General features: G+C 45.4%; 1 protein-coding gene across 1 annotated transcript in view; it reads left to right on the top strand.

Annotated features, from left to right (window-relative positions):
- Positions 1-15849, top strand: part of VOPP1 (VOPP1, WBP1/VOPP1 family member) — a 56782-nt gene extending 40933 nt beyond the window's left edge. The window contains exons 3-5 of the mRNA XM_026046702.1: positions 10374-10451; positions 12309-12445; positions 13859-15849. Coding sequence (XP_025902487.1) covers positions 10374-10451; positions 12309-12445; positions 13859-14040 — 397 coding nt within the window. The 3' untranslated portion in view covers positions 14041-15849. The remainder of the gene's footprint in view (positions 1-10373; positions 10452-12308; positions 12446-13858) is intronic.
- Positions 15850-20159: the final 4310 nt, after the last annotated feature.

The following is a 20159-nucleotide window of genomic DNA, read 5'->3' as shown; positions in this document are numbered from 1 at the left end:
CTCTCTGGGCAGCCTGTTCCAGCATCCCTCCCTGTGAGTTTCCATGCTCTTGCTTTGCAGCCTGCTCCTGCTTTCACCTCCCACATGCTGCCCTGTCCTGACAGAAGTGCTGTATTTTTAGGCTAATGTGCTTCTAACATAAATAATTGTTTACTCTGTTTACGTGTGCTTATCTATTTCATGTCGCTTAAATCTCTGTTTCTTTTAGCACAAGAACTGGAGTATTAACCTAAAATAGATTTTGAATCTGATAATATTAGCAAAAATACCTTCCTGCAGTACATTTGAACAGCCTGTTGTTTTCCTTGGGATTTTTTTCTTTCGTTTCTCCCCTTCATTTTGACTCTGTGTATGGTCACTGATTAAATTGTGTTGGATTTATTGGGTGGTCATACTCATTTGAGTTTTGTGTGCAAGTCCTTACCAAGATATTTGCTTGGTGGTCTGTCCATGACAATATTTTTGCATGTTACCGAGACCGTGAGGAATGTTCTAGCAGAAAACAACAGAAAAGCTTTTCTCTCTTCTTGTTATTCAGAGCAGCTTAGATAACATTTCTTTTTGTCCRAGCCTAGAGTAGAGACTTGGAAAACCCCACAATCCAGGTACTGGGCTTGTTGCRTTGCAGGAGTTACTTTGTGTGTCCCACATCCTGCTATGTTTACTGCTCTTAATTACATTGGCTTTCCTGATGATACACTTAGCTTTCCAATTACAATTACAGCTGCATGAAATGTCAGCAGGTGTGTGCTTAGGGCAGTAATCTCACTGCCGATATATTCTTCCATCTGATTTGAAACCAGTGTGGGAGGGAGCGGGCACCCGGTGTAATAGTTTTGCCTGATTCCAGGCCATTTGAGTGCCTGGCACCTTGCAAAAAGAGAGACCTGAATTTGGGCCAGGGCCACCAATTTAGCTGCAAGCAGCTCCAGGAAAGGCTTGTTTGCGTTATTAGTTCAACTGAAGAACAGTAGTGCTGAGTTTGTATCTTGAAGGAAGACAGCAGTAATTATCAGACCATCTGTATAAAAAAGCAGCAAAAAAAAAAAAAAAAAAACCCCAAACCTCCACCATTTCTTAAGTTTGTATGCTCTTGAAACTGTAATGCTGCAAAATATCATGAATAGCTTCAATGTTCTACGCTATAAAGGAGATATATTGATTATTTTCAGTAAGGGACTAGATACACTTGATGCTGCTGGAGCTGATGATGTTGTAGCGTTTACTGCTTCTAACACCAAGATGAATTCTGGGTCTTTCTACCTGAAAGCTGGGTCTTTCTACACCACCAAGATGAATTCTGGGTCTAATTTTCTTGAATGGAGCAAGCTCCTAGGTGCCATTATGCACAGCCCTTGCAGAGCTAGGCCACCACATTAACAGGCATCTGAACTTGCTGAGAGTGAATCCTGAGAGAAGAGCTGGAGGTCGTGACCAGGGAATCAAATGACTGACCTAGTTTTTGCTTTAYAGCTCTGAACTTTCTCCTAGAGTTGGGGGCTGGCACAGGCAGCTTAGTCTGAAATTAGAGGGGAAGGTGGAAAAGGGGGCAGCCTGTCAGCCTGGGAAGTATAGAATCTTTAGGGTTTGGAGATCATCCAGTCCAACCCCCTGCACATGCAGGGACACCCAGGGCACAGGGCGGCATCCAGGTGGGTTTTGAAGATCTCCAGAGGAGACTCCACAACCTCTCTGGGCAGCCTGTTCCAGGGCTCTGGCACCCTCACTCTCAAAAATTTTTTCCTTAAGTTCCTGTGGAGCTTTTGGTGCCTCAGTTTGTGGCCGTTTCCTCTAGTCCTATCACTGGCCACCACTGAAAAGAGGCCGCCCCCTCCTCCTCACTGCCTCCCTTGAGGTATTTATACACACTGATCAGGTCCCYCCTCAGCCTCCTCTTCTCCAGGCTGAACAGGCCCAGCTCYCTCAGCCTTTGCTCATAKGGCAGATGTTCCAGGCCTCTGATCATCCTTGTAGCCCTGCGCTGGACTCTCTCCAGCAGCTCCACATCCCTCTTGTACTGGGGAGCCCAGAACTGGACACAGTCTCCAGATGTGGCCTCCCAGGGCTGAGTATAGGGGGACGATCACCTCTCTTGACCTGCTGGAGATGCTCTTCTTAATGCACCCCAGGATCCCGTTGGCCTTCTTGGCCACCAGAGCACACTGCTGCCTCATGGTCATCTTGTCATCCACCATGATGCCCAGGTCCCTCTCTGTGGGGCTGCTCTCCAGAAGATCAGTCCCCAGCCTGTACTGCTGTCTAGGGTTATTCCTCCCCAAGTGCAGGACCTTGCCCTTGCCTGTGTTCAGTTTCTTGAGGTTTCTCAACACACATTTGTCCAGACTGTCTCTCTTAGTGACAGTGCAGTCCTCTGGGCTATCAACTGCCCTTCCCATGTACCTGTGATCGGTTCCTCCTCTGCATGCTCAGCGATGGGGAGAGAGCGTGGGCCACACCTCTCTTTCCCAGAGGGTGCAGTAACCACAGTGGCATGAGAGCGCCTTGTTTTTTCCTGCTGGAGCTCTTGGACTTGAGCTATTTATCAGCGTCTGCTCTTCCTCATCCCGGGCGAGAACCTTAATGCAAGTTTGAGGAGCAATTTCTGGTGTTCTCCAGTTAGTAGAATGGGAAGATTTGAACTCCAAAAATTTTCTTTGAGTTGTAGTGGGGAGCACTTGCTCCCTTCTTGGATAGGGAGACCCTGAATGAAAGGTTTGCAAGACCCGGTGGAGCCTAAATAACAATTTAGGGACCACCATTAGTACCTGCACCCTCACTGTATTTACATAGTGGCTTGGAAGAGAAAAAATATTTTTCCATGTGTTTTAGTGAGTTAAATGCAGGCAGATGGCAATTTCACAGACACGTATCGCCCCATACCAGCAGACTGCTCCCAAGATCTCCCAAGGCTGATAAACCACCAGAGGCAATAGGTATGGTCGCCTACTGGCAGCAGTTTGGGATACCAAGAACTAATGGTGTGTTTTATAAGGGGCCTGATGTTTAGTTAATCATCCCCATCCCTGCCCCAATGAGAAATTCATACACGCACCTCCAGAAAATCAAAAACTGTTGCAGTACAGGTTAGGTATGTCTTATTTATGCCAGAGCATTAAATTAGGCTGTTTGTCTTCTCTGTTCTGTTAAACACATGTGCACAGACTGTGTTAAGAAATGGTTAATTGAAGTGCTAAATGCTGCCAGCAATGGACATGGCCCAAACTGGAGCAAGGCTTGTTAGGTTTTGCCTCAGGAGGGTCGGAGATAATTTCTAGACAGACGAGTGCAGGCTAAAAAGGCACATGGTGAGATTTGCTGTGTTTACAGAGCACCAGGAAAATCCCTCAGTAGAGTGGCCATCTTCTTRGGGTCTAGGGGGAGACCAGGTACAGAGAGCTGGGAACATGGCAAGCTGTTGGGGAGCAGAAGGTTTGTAGAGTGGTTGGTCTGGTAGGAGCAGCTGAGCAAATAGTTCTCATCTTGTCAGAAGCAGGAGAGGATTTAGTGTATTCTGAGTTCTTGCACGGGACTAAGAGGCTCTTCATCCAAAGGATAATTGAGAAATAATCTCTCTTTCAGCTGTTGCCCGCGCTTATTTTTYGTGTTTGTCTGAAGGACATGAGCCAAATATCTTCTCTTATGGGAGGAATTTTATTTGTGTAAAAGCAGAGAAGAATCTAATTTCAGAAAATATAATTTTTATCTGTCTCTGGTGTTTCTACTGTCTAGGAAAAATGACCTGAAAAAACTCTTGTGTTCTCATTGTCTCATGCTTTCTTAGGTGGTTGTGAGCTGACTGATTTATCAGGTACCTGGCTAACTCTTATCTCTAGTGCTCCACTGGGTATTAGAGAGCTTGTTTTACTTCTGGGKACAGATGTTCCAAGAAGGTCACAGCTGCATTCAGCTATGAAGCAGCTATATTCATGGCATATATTGAATTAAGTTTATTGCAGCAACCAAAATCAGGGCTCCATTTTATAAGAGATTGTTCTTGCATGTGTTCAAAGAGGACCTTTGCTATCTATGAGAAGAGAAACACAAAGGTGACTCAGCCACTGTGGGACTCACTCCTCACAGAGTAACTGAGGTAGGACTCCTGACAGCAGAATGGGGCTCTGCGCTGCTCGACGGTTGAGGTTGGAAGACACCTCTAGAGATCATCTAGTCTAACCTGCTCCAGCAGGGACACCTAGAGCACATGGCACAGGGTGGCATCCAGGCRGGCTTGGAAGATCTCCAGAGAAGGAGACTCTGCAATCTCTCTGGGCAGCCTGTTCTGGTGCTCCATTGCCTTCACAGTAAAGAAATTCTTCCTCACAAGGAGATGAAACATCCTGTGTTTCAATTTATACCCATTACCCCTTGTTCTGTCACTAGCCACCACAAGAGCCCCACCTTCTTTATGTACTCCCCTCAACTATTTATACATATTGATAAGGTCCCCTCTCAATCTTTTCTTCTCCAGGCTAAACAGGCCCAGCTCCCTTAGTCTTTCCTCATACAAGAGATGTTCCAGTCCCTTAATCGWCTTTGTCACTCTATACTGGACCCTCTCTAGAGGCTCCACATCCCACTTGTCCTGAGGAGCCCGGAACTGCCCCCAATACTCCAGGTGCGGCCTCACCAGAGCTGAGTAGAGGGGCAGGATCACCTCCCTTGACCTGCTGGCAACACTGCTCCTGATGCAGCCAGGATCCCATGGGCCTTCTTGGCCACGAGGGCACACTGCGGACTCATGGTTAACTTGGTGTCAACCAGGACTCACAAATACCTCTCCACAGAGCTGCTTTCCAGCAGGTCAACCCCTAACCTGTACTGATGCCTGGGGTTATTCCTCCCCAGGTGCAGGACCCTGCACTTGTCCTTGTTGAACCTCATGAGGTTCCTCTGTGGGCAGCTCTGCCGCCTGTCCAGGYCCCTCTGGACCTGGAATGGCAGCACAGCCCTCTGAAGTTGGCCACTCCAGCCAGTTTTGAATCATCCACGAAGTTGCTCAGGGTGCACTCATTCCCCTGTCCAAGTCATTGATGAACAAGTTGAGCAGCACTGGGCTCAATACTCACCTGTGGGGGACATCACTGGCCACAGGCCTCCAACTGGACTCAGCCCCATTTATCATGACCTTCTGAGCTCTGCCATCCAGCCAGTTCTCAGTCCACATCACTGTCCACTCATCTAACCCACACTTCCTTACCTTCCCTGGGAGAATGTTACGAGAGACAGTGTCAAAATCCTTATTGAAGTCAAGCTAGAGAACATCCATGGCTCTCCCATCATCCATCCAGCCAGTCGTCCGAGTGTAGAAGGCTATCGGTTTGGTCAAACATGACTTCCCCTCAGTTAATCCATGCTGACTACTCCTGATCACCTTTTGTTCCTTCACATGCCTAGAYTGCCATGTTTGTTTCCATGTGGGCTGCTGTAGCAAATAGGACTCCTTGGCATAATTTCTCCTCAGTGCTGGTACTGTTAAGGTCCTCCTCTTTTCTGGTTGTCTTCATCTCCAGTGAAYGGGATCTTTCCTTGCATAGTAATATAAGCAGTGACTTTTTTGAAATAATTACTTGTTATTGAGAGACAGAAATGTCCTGAGTAACATCCAGAATGGTCTCAGAAGAACTAATAAATGGTTAAAAAGCCATGTAGAAGAATAATTCAAATTGTTCACTTATTTGGAATGCCTTCTCTTTATGTTCTTCTCTCATCCTTACAGGTAAAGTCAAATTGTGATTTTTAGAGCAGAGTATTCCTGTTGAGTTCACTGGCCTTACTCCTCATTCATGGCACTTCCAAGCCTCTAACCTTGATCAGAACAGTTTTTGCTAATCACTCGGTGCTGTTTGCCTGCTTTGTTTTTCTTTTTGTTCTATGGCTCATCTCTGTTTAGTGTAACTATATACTGGCAGCTGAGTTGCAAGCAGATTAAATCTCATTTGGTTTATTTTTCTTAATGTAATTTTCTGTTTTACTTTTTGTTTCTGTGTGTATGTCCTGTGAGCAAATCAATACACGTCTGCCTTCATCTCCTTAGAGGTAGCAGCTGGAGCCTCCCGGCTCCGAGGGCTCGGAGGCTGCGCTGTGGCCACACAGACTTTCCAGAGGCGACTCGGCCCCAGCAGGGACTTGGCCCTTCCCATGCTTTGCCAGCACCTGTGCTCCAGTTCCTAATGTTTCATCCATGATGGTTTTAGGATGGCAGCTGGGAGCTGGTTCTTAGCTCCATTTGTGGGCCAGCTTCATARATTTTTAGTCTATTGCTACCTTGCTCTTCCCTTAACCTTGTCTTCCTGCCCTCTGCACGCGCTCATACGCTTTGAAAACTGCTGGTGCTTCATGTATTCCAGCGCACCTCAGTTTGCACTGTAGATCTTACCCATACATGCAAAAATAATTTCAGCTATCACTGGCATGCAGTCTTTGGAGGAATTAAAATTAGATTTATCCACAGGACACTGTTTAGAAATCGTGCAATTTACTGTTTCAAAAGGAATTTTCTTTGTTGTAGCTTTTTGCTTTGTTTTTCCTCCATCTACTTCCTGTCTCTTTGTCAGTTTTTTATGGATTAATAATCTATTTTTTGTTTTATTCTTCCAAAAGACATTGCTGATCAAACACCTTTAATGTGAAATCAGGGTTTGGTACATATGATGTAAGGAGTCCAGAGAAACTTGAGAATGTTGTGGTCTGCATTCAAATTGATGKGAAATACCGATGCTGGATGGATGGATAACACTGTCAGACCACTCCTGCCTTGCAGGCTTCTGAAGACCAAAATCCTCGCTTTACCTTCTGAACCTCCCCAGTTCCCAGCAAGTACCAGCCAGGGAGTTTATTTTTAGATGCCGTTCTTTCCTGCGGCAAGTCTGCTGAGAAGGGACTTGTTCAGCTGTGTTAGGTGCCAGTGTAACTGGAAAAGTGCTTGGGGCCTGTTTTGTGGAGCAGTTGTCACCCACACCACATACCCGCACCACGTAGGGTCACTGCTGGGGTTGACAGGGCAGGTTCTCTGGTACCGGCTGCAAGCATAGGCAGTGCTTCCTTGTTAAGCAGAATCAATGCAAAAATGCAACTTTAAGAACATTTATATTGATTCAATAAATATATGTGTGTGTGCTTAATTGTGGATTTTTTTTTTCCTAAGCCAAGATCTTAGTTCTGCAGGGGCTTATTGTCAGGAAATACAATAGAGTGAGTACATCAAAGATAGATTATGCTCAGGCTTGTCTCTTGCCCCATTAGTAAGCTGATTTTATTGTCTTCTTTTGCCTACTAATAAATACGACTTGTGTAAGTAAGTTAATTTTGTTGTAATTAGGATCAATTTTGGCAGTAATTCAATGTTCTTTTTTTTTTTTTGTTGAAACAAGAACAAGAGACTAGCAGCGCCTCCACAGTGCCCTAACAGAAGTAGCAGCAAAGCAGCCTTTTCTTCTTTCAGGCTTTTTTGGCACAGCTGGTGGAAAATACAAACAGTTAGCACATTGTTATCGTGGCATCGTCCTTGACTCAAGGCTCCTGTGTATACATATGTATGTGCAACGCACAGAGTTGAGCACCCATTTAATGCTGTGAATAGAAAGCCTGAGTGTTTCCAATATGAAATCTCACAGGGATTTCCTTCTGAGTCACTGTGCTGGCAGGGTTCCCCAGGAGATGCAGCGTTAGCTTTGGTTGAATTGCCTCTCAATGCATAAAGGYGACTATAAAATGGAGTTTCCCTAAGCAGAGCCCTTGAGAGAGCTTGCTCAATCTCTTGATCTTTATTTACAGACGTGTTAAAGAGCAACTGTCTTTGTAGGAGACAAAACTTCTCTGGGATGACCCGCTTGTTTCCTAGGCTGTGGTCTTGAGGGCTTCAAGCMTGTTCACCACTTGAGCCTTTCTGCCTTGCAGGTCATGTTTTAGTCCTCCTTGGTAGGTAGAATCATAAGAGTCATAGAATCATTATGGTAGGAAAAGACCTTCAAGGTSAAGTCCAGCTGTAACCTCTTCCATGTAAACCCATGTTCCTGCCTCATCTACATGTTTTGTGAACACTACCAGGGATAGTGACCACCACTTCCCTGAGCAGCCTGTTCTAATGCTTGAGTACTCTTTCTATGTAGAAATTCTTCCTAATATGTAACCTGGACCTCCCCTGGAGCAACTTGAGGGCATTTCCTGTTGTCCTATTGCTAGTTATTCTGAGAAGAGATCAGAATGATTTTTCTTTCCATCTTTCAGGTGGTTGTAGAGAGCGATAAGGTCTCCCCTGAGCTGCTGCTTCTCCAGACTAAATAACCCCAGTTCCCTCAGCTGCCCTTTGTAAGGTCTGTGCTCCAGACCCTTCACCAGCTTTGTTGCCCTTCTTTGGACACACTCCAGCATCTCAGTGTCTTTCTTGTAGTGAAACAGATGCAGAATAAAAGAATAAAGTATTTTTATTCAAATAAAAGCACTATCTCTACTTGATGGTTTATATGGTTTATATGGTGGTTTATATGACCACGATTACATATTTTAAATAACCTTCCCTCATCCCTTCTTGCTCTAGAGAAAACATACAAAATAAGCAAGGTAGGAGAAGGGGGGCTCTGTATTTTACTTGGAGTCCAATGAACATAAGCACTCGGAACTTAATCTGGGAGAGGTCTTTGGGGCTTTCAAGTTGGACAGAAGAGCAGGGTCCTGGTGCTTGCCCAGTGCCTCAAGCTGTGGTGAGTATCAAGTGGAGCCCGTGGTSCTGGAAGGGCCAGCGTGGGGAAGGAGAGAGGTGGAAATGCTGAGGTGGTGGCAGTGCCCCCGTGTCTGGCCTGGCTTGCCTCCAGGAGGAGGCCTACCCTGATGTAGCTGGGATCTCCTTCCCTGCCTTTCCCAGGTCGGAGCTCCTCCACGGGCAGTTGTTGGAATCACTGCAAGCTTTGGAGAGGAGAGGTGGGCGGTTGGGAGGCCCCTGGGTTACGGGGCATCTTGGGGGGCATTTCCYTCCGGCATTTCACTCGTGCCTGAATATATCAACGGCCCTGGCTGTGCTCTTCAGCGATCTGCCTTAGCTGAGGTCGTCCGGCCTCCCCGTCAGCCCAAGGGAGGCCGCTCTGCCCACGCGCAGGGCAGTGGGGTTTGTTGCCCGCTGGGCCCTTCACCCCGCTGGAGGCCGGAGCCTGCGTGACCTGGCGTATTTAGTGACCTGGCACCGGGGAGCACTGGCTTGTGGCCCGAGAGTGTAAATGTGTAATCGTCCGTGCAGCCAGCCCATTGATTTCTTTTCAGCTTTGGATACCAATAGGGGAGCTCAAYTAAGCAGCCAGGCCTGCCTTGCAAAGCCGGATACTTAACTAAGCGCTGAGCGTACTGAAGTAAAACCCCTTAAAAGAGATGGAGCCGGGTGCGACAACCCTCTCCTGTCTCTGCCAGTCTGAACGTGACCATTTCCAGCTAAGGGGAAAGTCTGCCACATACTGAACCTTCTGTGTTACCACAGACCCTTTCCTGCTGCAGGAGCCRCGCGACTCCTTGGTGTGGGAAGCGGCCGTTGCCATAGGAATTGCGCAGCCGTCACCGCTGCCGAACGTGGCGACTTCAGTCTCAGTGAGGCTGCACCTTGTGCTTCAAGGGCTGCGGCTGGAGCGTGTTCAAAACTGTTCTTTTCTGTAAAAAATACTAACAGGAATTGCGTTTGTGGAGGAAAGTTTAAAAAATGGGGATTTGGGGCAGTTGCACTTTTCTACTACTGTCAAAACCATAATGGAGAATTCAAAGGCATATCTTGCTGTTATTATATGTGTACTTGCATATAATAATATAGACTTATGGATACARGAACAAGTAAATACAAACTATTCCTATATTCATTATAATAGTGTGAACTCTAGCAGGTATAAGTACTAGAAAATATATWTTTTTTCCTATTCTATTTATTTTTCTCCTTTGTTTTATTAAAGAGTGGAAAGTGACTCCATGGATTTTCCTTCCCTTTTGAAGTTAGTCTGAGAATGCCATTAAAYTTGAAGATAGTAGCACACATTAAGTTTTCTCTATTTCCCTTGGAAACTGCCAGCTTGTGAAGAATGGGTTATCAGGTAGCACTGACCTCGTAATTGGCATTGGAAAGGAATAAAACCCTAAATGCTTCATGCTTCTTATCTGCATTGTTTGTTTACTGTGGAATAAAACACCATAATACTGTTTTCCTTTAAGCACCAGGCGTGGAGGATTCCTCCACACCCATGTTTAGTCTCCATGGGGGTCAGCGTGAAGCAACCAGATTTGTCCAAAATGTTAATTTTGAGCTGAAATTCACCCCATGTAGTCCTGCATTCTCATGTGATGCAATTTTACTTTGAGTGGCAAACCCTCCCTAATGTCCTTTTTTTGTCTTTATTCCTGTGCAGATGTCGCTCCTATGAGGATTGCTGTGGTTCAAGATGCTGTGTAAGAACTCTCTCTATCCAGCGACTATGGTATTTTTGGTATGTGACAACATTTTGGAATTTTATGTTTGTGCTGGCCTGTTCTTGTCCTGTTCATAGGATTTGAAGCAAGATATTCTTTGCCCAAGTATTTTAAAATAGAGTAGGTGCAGTAAGTGGTACAGCCTGGGTACCGGTAAAATGCAGGACTTTGGGTTTTACCATATAAAAACCTCCCGATGCCCAGCTATCCAACATGCCAAAAAAAAAAAAAAAAAAAGAAAACCACACCACTGGAAAAGGAGATTTCTTGTCTCTGGACGACCTCCTCTGTTTCCCTTTTGGGTTGGTGTGTATCGGCTCTAATTTTATCTAATTTTGCTCATTTCCTCATACCTGACGCAGCTACTCCCGAGTGGCAGCATTGCCCGTTTTTGTAGGCCCTCCATTTTAAGAGCGGATTGTGTAAGGAGGATTGTGCATTTATGCAGAGTTTCAGTATGCACATGAATTGAGGCTTCAATTAAAAAGGAAGCGAACGTCTGTGACTATGAGGATTTTACCGGAGATGACGGGAAAAGAAGGCAGAAAGATTTGAGCTCATGAAACCAGCAGCTCAGTAATCTGGATAAAGCTTAAACTAATCACTTTTTTATGTATAATGAAAAAATAAGGTAAATTCTTTTTAGAACAGAATTTTTAAAAGCAGCTAAATAAAACCTTCTCATTATTAGAGAAAGCAAAAGCTATTCTAGAAGACCTGATTTTAGGTATTTTTAAGTAGAATTTAGAATTTTGTTGTTTTTTAAATTCAAAATTGGAATGAATAAACATGAAAAAACAGAAGCCTTATGCATACTATAATACAGAGATTTCTCAAAGCTGCCTGTGGGATTTTGATGTACAATCCTTACTGATATAACTAGGAGTTCTGCGTCTGAATCCCTAGGGTGACGTTGTAAATCTCTGTTTTTCTGTTCAGAACAAATCCTTTCTAGGAACGCTGCCAAAAAGGAATGTATTAATTTTGGCTTAGAAAAACAGAACCTCATTCTGCTCTAATTTCCACCATTGAAACACCAACAGATTTTTGACCCTTTGAATAAAATATATCCTGGCCTTGCGGTGTCACTTTGTCCATCTCGGTCATCTGGGATGCTCCTGAGGAAAGCAACATTGCATGCAAGCTTCCCTGGCCAGCTTTGGTGGAGGAGAAAATACCTTCTTGCCTCCAGTACTTCCAAAGGATCCCAGTTGTTCCTTGTCCTGCAGAAAGGGACCCTGAAAGCAAAGAAAGAGGGGACAGTGATAGATGGAAGAGCCATTGGCACTGGGCAAGAAAATGCCAGCATCCCAGCTGTATTTACAAGCACTGTCATCAGTCACTACCATGTCTGATAGCTAATGATGTCCAAACAGTAGGAAATACTTCTAAGTGCAAAAATCTCCCTACACTCTCACTGCAGATGTGTGTCTGCACTGAACCAGTGCAAGGACATGGGGAAGGAAGTTGAGTCAGGTTGGAATAGGATCTGAAAGGGRAAAAAAATGAAACAAAATGATGTTCTTTTCCTTGAGAGAACATCCTTGAGATSTTTCCTTGAGAACATGTGTCCTGTCTAGAGAGCACAAAGCAAAACTCATGGTCTTCAGTACTGAATGTTTCCGTCTTCTGACTGGAGTTTAAATGTCAACTATAAGATTTCCCATTGGAGACAGAATTACTGCTATCCATTTAAGAACATGCAGCCATCTCGAATGACAGAGGCCTGCTGTCCAGCAGCAATCTGTTTAGAAACTGTGCTAAAAATCATAGTGAAGTTGCCGATCAGTAGTTGGAGCTTCTCGTAAGGAGCTGCCTTGGGTTGAGGGGTGCCTGAAGGCAGCAGGGCTTGACTCCCTCTCCACTCTGCCTAGGTTCCTGCTGATGATGGGAGTTTTGTTCTGCTGTGGAGCTGGCTTCTTCATCCGAAGGCGGATGTATCCTCCTCCGCTAGTCGAAGAACCTACTTTTAACGTGTCTTACACCAGGCAACCAGTCAACACTGCGTCAGGTCAGAAACTGCTTATTATACAAGTTTCCCTAATTTCCTATATGTGCCAAGGCATTAAAAAGGGTTTTYTTTTATTTCCTTTGAAAACTGTTGGACTGAGGAAAGGAAAGGTACTTCACTAAACCACCCAACCCTTGCCTCTGATGAATGAAATTCTGATGCACACTAGCAGCATACAGCAGTGGCTTTGAGACCAAGGGTAACAGAACTGTTCCCTTCCCTTGTGTTCTTAATATCTTTAGACCTACATATCAGTTAATAGAGGAAAGAAATGAGACACTCTGCAATGCTGACAAAACAATAGATGTCCAAAATAAACAATGATATTTTCCTCTTGTGAATAAGTGAAGGAAAAAAATCAAAGTAAGGTTGATACCATCTAGCAGAAGTGAAGGAAAACCTAACATTTTCCTTCTACCACCCAGTTTATCACAAGTCTTCTTTTCTTGATTTGCCTTCCATATTCCACTCTGTACTTTTTTTGCTGCAGTGAAGCTTCTCTGTCAGAAGTCATTTTCCATTCTGCATCTTTTGGGGCTTTTTTTTTTTGGTTTTACTGGACACCCATTTTTGCAGAAAATGGAGGGTTGGGGCAGGGAAAAACCAAATTAACTAAACCGTACCTCTAGTCCTGAAAACAACCCCAAGGATAGGTAACAAGGGAAGACCTCGCCACTAGATGAGCACAAGTACTAGGTTTAATTTTAGAGAAAGGCTCGAGTTTTTCATGGCACCTCATGGGCAGACAGGGCAGATAGAAACAAGGGTAGGCCCTCAGGCAGCCTGATGAACACGACCTGCTTTCGGACTCTCATTACTGCTTTTCAGACCTTGGAGCCTGAGATAATCTCACCGCAACCCCTTTTTCCTGCTGTTTTTGCTGAGCTTGTGCTCAGTATCTCAGCACTTCCCAGTGCTTTCCCAGTTTCTCTGCATCTTCTCGTCCTTGTTTGCTTGCGTGTGGGTGAGCCAGGTGCAGAACCCCACGAGATGAGTGGCAAGGAAGGAAACCAGGTTACAGGCTCAGACAGAGGCCCTGGCAACTTCCATAAGCTGAAGTTGTGTGATGTCCACAGGAGGCTATGCGCTAAAATCAAGACTTCCTTTTGATGAAAAGTCAGTGAGCAAATGCAGTGAGTGTTCYTACCAGTCTGTGGTTTGGTCTTTTTTCTGGAGTGGGAGAAGCACAGCCCCTTGTCTCTGCTCTGATGAACACTTTGAGGCATTTTACATTTTCAGTGAGTAGCTGGCCTTGAAGCAGAGGCAGCCTCTGAGTGTCACCTTGGCCCCATGTTCTGGGCTCCGTAAAACCAGCTGCATGGGGCTTCCGGCCAGGCTGACCATCTCTTGCCCCTTGAGCTGTTGCCTGTGCCCTTGCTGATGCCTTTTCTCCCCTTTTTTTCTTTTCTTCAGGGTCACAACAACCTGGGATGCCGTATTACACAGATCCAGGCGGACCTGCGATGAATCCCATGGCGATGGCTTTCCATGTCCAGCCCAATTCCCCGCAGGGGAACCCAGTTTATCCTCCCCCACCTTCCTACTGCAACACGCCGCCTCCCCCCTATGAGCAGGTGGTGAAATCCTCTACGTGAGAACTCTGTGGCGCTCGGACCTGACTCTGTGAGAAGAAGGTGCCATTGCAAAGTGACAGAGATGGAGGGCATCTGCCCTTTTGAACACTTGCTGGTTCTCTCAGTCCTCTCTCCCTCCCTTCCCTGCACCTTTCCTCATTAAAGTTACTTGCAAAGGGGTGATTTTTAAATTTTTTGGTTTTGTTTTTGCAGTAGAGGTGGATTTTTTTTTCTTTTGTCTTCATAATGAGAAAAGTCGTCTTTGTAATGCTTTTAATGGAAACCTATATTTAAAACATGTATGTCTTTCTCTTTATTTATTGTTCCGACTGTGTGTATTATTGCATTGTGGCAGGATACCAGGGACAGTTCTTTATGCGATCCCAAAGTGATGTATGCTCTCCTAAGCCCCGATTAGAAGGAATGTCCTAATTTAAAGGAGTTGAAAGTTAGAGAGGCTAAATGTAGAAGAGGCCGGCTGTGCTTTTACCAGGGAGAGTGACAACCATCATTTTCACTTAGAGATTTCTTGCAAAGCTCTGTTCTGATGAACAAGAGTGATGCACTGGGACAGAAGCCACTAAGGGAGAGGGACACCAGTGTGGACTGGGTCATGGCAGTGGCTTTGCCTCAGAAGAGAGGACTTGGTTGCTATAAATGAAGGAGAAGGACCAAGGCCTCAGTGCTTCTTGGCCAGCGACTGGACTCTGCCTGTGGCCTCTTCAGCCTGGCTTCCCTTCTCTTTTGATGCCCTAAGGGTTTTGTTTTGTGCTGTAGCCAGAGGTGAGATTGTAGGAAATGGCTAATGACTTAAATGCCAGGAGTGAGTGGGGAATGTTATAATGTTGGAGCTACTCGTGCTTGTGCCACTAGATGTGTTCAGAAATACTGAAAAATAGAAAATAAGAAATAGAAAAAAAATCTTTYCCTAGACTGAAAAATGATTGTAACAGAAAGGAAAAGGAGCCCCCTTCCAAGTTCGTTCTCTTTGAAACTGGTGGGAATTTTGTCACTGGGAAATCATCGTTTTGTTATGGCCTTACTGCAGCCACCAAGTTACCCATAGCTGACCTGTTGTCTCTGGGTGGCAGGTTTGGGATACACTCTCCCTCCTGTGCTAGCGTCACACAGCCTTTTTGCAAGCATCTCCCTAGCCCAGCACACGGATGTTTGGGCTTTGCAACTGCTGCTGGCACTTAGATCCCTGTTCACTCTGCTGTGCAGATTCCCAGGGTCCCAATTCATGCTCAGGGCTGTTGCCACCATCCCACACAAAGCGTTTTTCCTGGGAGAGCTGTTAGGTGAGTTCATCTCCAGCAAGACTGAAAGCCACACAGAGGAGTGACTGCCTCTCAGTGGCCTCTTCTCACCTGCTGCGTAGTCAGAGTGATTGATAATGATAATGATCGCTCATTGATAATGAGTGAAAAAGAGAAAATCCCACTGCTTTGCTGCTGAAGGATTTGCAGGAGCGGCACAGCTGAGAGTTAGGAGCTGGGTCTGGCCTTTGGGCCCCAGGTCAATTACTGCTTCCTCACTGCCACTCCAGCTTGGGTATGGAGGGCACAGGGGCAATCTGAAGTAATCCAAAAGAGCCATGTTGCTCAGGGAGCAAAAGTTTTGTTGTGCTATTGATGCACCTTCTTGCTGCCAGCAGCTTGTGAGAATTTGTTCCTGGAGAGCAAGCTAAATTTGCAAAGTTGACAGAAAAAGACATCCTTTTGATTATGCACGAGTTGACTTACCAGGCAAATCACTAAGGGACGTTGTGTTTCTGAAAGCTGCTGGTGCTGTTAATAGTCATTTACTGAAGCAGAACTAACTTTTGCAGAGCTCATTAGAGCAATCGTGATTTGAGTGAAATTGCTACTGAAGTAATTGTGTGGCCGCCAGGGAAGACAGTCAAGAAGTTGTCGGTTTGTGCGACTGATGGGAGTGGGGAGAAACCTGCCTGGTTTGGTGGCCCTGAAGCACTGCCTCACAGAGTGCTACATCACCCAAGGTCCTTTTGCTGTGACCTGCCTTCTGGAAGTGCAGTTGGATTTGCCAAGTCAGAGAAAGCTGTTCCTGCGATGCCATAATCTGCAGGATGTGGTAAAAGGCCTGGTCACAGCCACATTAAAGCCAAAGGGAGCTGTGATGATACCAGCGGATCAAGATTTGGCCCAGGAAAAGAAAGGACTTTATTTTATCAAACCAACAGGAGGTTCCTATAAGCACCTGACAGCAGCGATTGATTTGGGTTGCATTTTGATATGTGTCTCAGTCACAAGGGTTAGGAGGGTAGAAAAATGGCATCATGCAAAGCTCTGTCGCATCGGGATGTGCGGCTGCCAAGGTGGTAGAAAAAAGGTCTTTCCAGGAGTGCGGAGCTCATTCTGCTGCTTAGAGGGACTTGTGAGTCGGAGCTGGTGTAGGGTTAGCCCCAGATTCTGAGTCTGTACTTGCACTTACATTATATTCCATAGGAGACCAAATCAGAGCATATCCTGCTATATTTGCTCATGTTCAACACACACTTCAAAAATGTTGACTGGTAATGTACTTACGAGAAATCTACCCTATCTCTTTTTTACTCTTCTATGTGCTATTATGGATTAAAAATAACCCACTCAAATTCTAACAATTCTTGTAGTTCTTTTTCATGATACTTGAAAAGTGCAAGCAGGCCCAGGTAAGACTGTTTTTTGGATGTATACAGTAACACTGGATTCAGGAAGGGCAAAATTATTTTCTGAGCTTCCCAGAGCTGATCTGGCCTAAGTTGCTTTGCTAGATTTAAATCTTCCACAGTCTACCATTTAAAGTGTTTTGACAGGCAGAGCTGCTTCCCAATCAATTGGCTGTTTAATTTTAAGTAGTGAAACATAAGAGGGGCTGCTGCTATACCAAATACCACGTACTCATGTAAACACTGAGATAGAACTGCCTGGCAAGGGACTGCTTTGGTTTTCTTAAATATCTGGGTTTGCCACAGACATCTTTGCATGGGAGCGGAGCAACATGAACGGGGAGAGCTGTGCACTGCTCCTCTCCTATTGCAGCCTTGCTTCTTTAGGTCACCTTGTCTCTTCCGGCTGGTACCACCAGCTGGAGACCCTCACCCAGAGGGTGGAGCTGACACTGAGCCAAGGTAGAAACACTTTTTAAAAGTATTCCAGGAAGAAAATACATGCTTCTACTGTGCCTGAGAGACTATGCATGTACTAGGATGTGTACAGTGTAAGCTTGGGGACATTTAAGGTAAGGAAAAGCACATTTTATAGATGATTAATCAGTAGGTCCATTTGCCTGCACATCACAACTGTTTGTCTAAAATTGTGTGCACTCGGAATTCAATGCTGCTTATGCCATACCGTATGGTTGTGTGTGCACTATGTAGTTTTTTTTTAAATCAGATCCAACATTTCTTTTTCTGTTAACAGAAATGATGACAGACCTCTGATGTTAGATGGTGTTATTTTATATTATGACAAGAGTGGGCATTTTCATCATAGGATTGGCTAATAGCTTCCTACAGTGGATTCTTATGCTATATACTGAAGTTCTACATTTGGTGATTTTTTTTTTTTTCAGTCTGGCTGTTTTCTTTGCTAATACTGATGGTTGATGCTACCTCTTACAACATACCCACGCTCCTCCTAGCAGTTGCTTAGTCTCCTACTCAATGCTCAGCAGCTATGTCAGTCCCTTGTAGATCGCTCACATACCCTTCCCCTGATTGCCTTGCTGGGGGAAATATTCAGGTTTCCTTTTTTGCTTCTTTTTACTTCTTACTTTAAAAAAAAATGAGGGGGGCAGGGGTAGAAGGAGGAAGCCTATAACTTCTCTTGACAGGGATATGTTAACAAAATAAAGCTGATCTGGGTATATATGTTGCAAATTTATAAAATCAGATTGATTGGAGGATGGAGCAGCACTTGGTCTGTCTGCAGTCTCAGGCTTCTCTTGCTCTATACAGAGTTTCTTTTTGAATGTGTTTTCCTAAAGTAAGATTATATGATGCTCTACCTAATCATCTTTATTGCTTGTTTCTGAGTGGTATTTTTCCAAAAGCTTTAATGTGAGCAAGTAGAGCTAAAAGTGTCATTGGACGTGTGCAGAAGAGGACAGTAGGCAGGACTGCCTCATATCCAACTGCCGCTTCTAAGAACTGGAGCTAAAGCACAGGCTACAGGCACATCAGTGGACATGGTAGGGTCACTTGTCACCATCACCACGATGCAGACAGGGCAGGTGGGCAGCCTTGCTCATGCTGGTGGTGGAAAACATGATCTCCAAACACAGCATTGCTGTGCAGGCCTGGTGAGCAAAGCTCACAGCTGGATAGTGCAGCTACAGTGAACCTCCATATTGCAGGTAGGAGCTTCAGTGTAGGGATTTGTTTGTGAGGTTTTCTGGTTGTTGCTGCTGTTTCTCACTCTGTAGCACAGCAGAGGTCCTGGTGCCTCACCCCTGATTCTGCTAAGTAAGTTTGGTGCCAAATTGGCGTCAGGTGCTCCCCAGGGCCCACAYGGGAGCTGCAGGGCCAGGGCTGTGTTGTGACTCTCAGCCCATGCCACGGTGCTGCCTCCTGTCTGCTTTGGAGATCTCATCAGCTATGTCACAAAGTTGTCTTGGTGTGTTTCAACCTTGTGTTTCTCGCAGTAGCATTTAAAACAGGACATAGATGCTTTAAAATAAGACTGGAGTATAATAAAGGTGCAGATGCCCAGTTACTAAGAACCATTTGGAGCCAGAAACAAAAACACTCCCTCTTGAGGTCCTCTGTTCAGCTGGGGAATCTTGAAACAATATATTGTAATCGATATATTAATGGCCAGGTGGTGTCAGGATGGAACACATAAAGGGGGTCACTGCAAGCAAGGAAATCTTCCAGGTCTCTGCTCCTCCCATATGCCATGGTGGACAGAAGAGGAATGAGTCTGTTCCACTGTAAAGTCCGGCTAAGCAGCCTTGAAAGAAAAGATGTTACCATCGAGACCTGCCTATAGCTGCTGTGGGGCTAATCTGTCCTAAATGCAAGGCCTCTGAGGAAAGCCTAGGATACACCATAAGGGCAGGGGGGAAACTTGCCTTTCCCAATGCTAGGGGATTGGTTTAAAAGTTTTTGCCCGCAGTGCTGTGGCAATGAAGAACAGCAAGGGTTGGAATTGCGCAGGGCAGGAATGAGCAGGGATATTTATAGACTCATAAAGGACACCGTGATCATGGTGTGGAGCTGGCGCCTTCAGGTACGCAGTCATCAAATATCTTCTCCAGAGCGGCATTACAGTATTTCTTAGAGCTCTGCAGTTTTGAGCAAAGCCCACCTCCTTGCTCAGAAAGCCCTGCCTCACAGCTGGCCTCATTTCTGAGCTTATCTCCTTTCAGGTTCAGGCTACTGAGTCCCATTCTGCCAGCACTGGTGAGAAAGAAAAACCGCCCTTAYTTCCTTTCCTATCACTTCTCAGATTTTTCACATATAAGTAGCTGCATGAGACCAAACTCATCTATTCTTTCTGGTAAAATGATCAGTCACTGCTTCTGTTTCTATCCCAAGACTTGGTCCCCCCAGCTTACAGACTCCTTTATGGGTAGCTGTGAGTTATTGCCACACTTCTTGAAGCATGGATGTAGGGCCAACACGTACACAACGTATAATGCAAGGTAGTGTGCATAGGCAGAAGGCCTCTGCTTGGAGAGGTAAGTGAAAGCACAAAGCTGCGTGCTACCCTGTGCCCCTGGGGCAGCCCCTGCAGAGAGGTGGGGAATACGCGTGGGAGCCTCTAACCCAGCTGCAGCCTTGCTCCCATGCAAGGCTTGAGTTGCTCTGCAAGTTCAAGCAGCAAAGCTTTGACTGGGGCAGTTCAGATTAATGGCAAAATGTTGAAAAATGTTGACTTGAGCTCTGTTCCTGTCACTTGTGGCTATGTGGAGCAGTAATCTGTGGCCTCTCTACAAACACCAGGGGTTTATGACTCCTGTAGTCCCCTCACYGGGGTACAGAACCATTTCATAAGGAGCTCAAGTACAGCTGGTCTGTGATCCGGATGGGCTTCCTGGGTGTGCCAGAGTGGTGCAAAAAAGCCCTTTACCCTCATCAGTGCTGTTTTTTCAGGAAAAAAATTGCACTGAGCACATGTGATGATGTGTGTGAA

Source organism: Nothoprocta perdicaria, unplaced genomic scaffold (assembly GCF_003342845.1).
Source record: "Nothoprocta perdicaria isolate Ctin4 unplaced genomic scaffold, notPer1 scaffold_457, whole genome shotgun sequence".
Classification (NCBI taxonomy): domain Eukaryota; kingdom Metazoa; phylum Chordata; class Aves; order Tinamiformes; family Tinamidae; genus Nothoprocta; species Nothoprocta perdicaria.
This window is presented reverse-complemented; position numbering and strand designations above follow the sequence as displayed.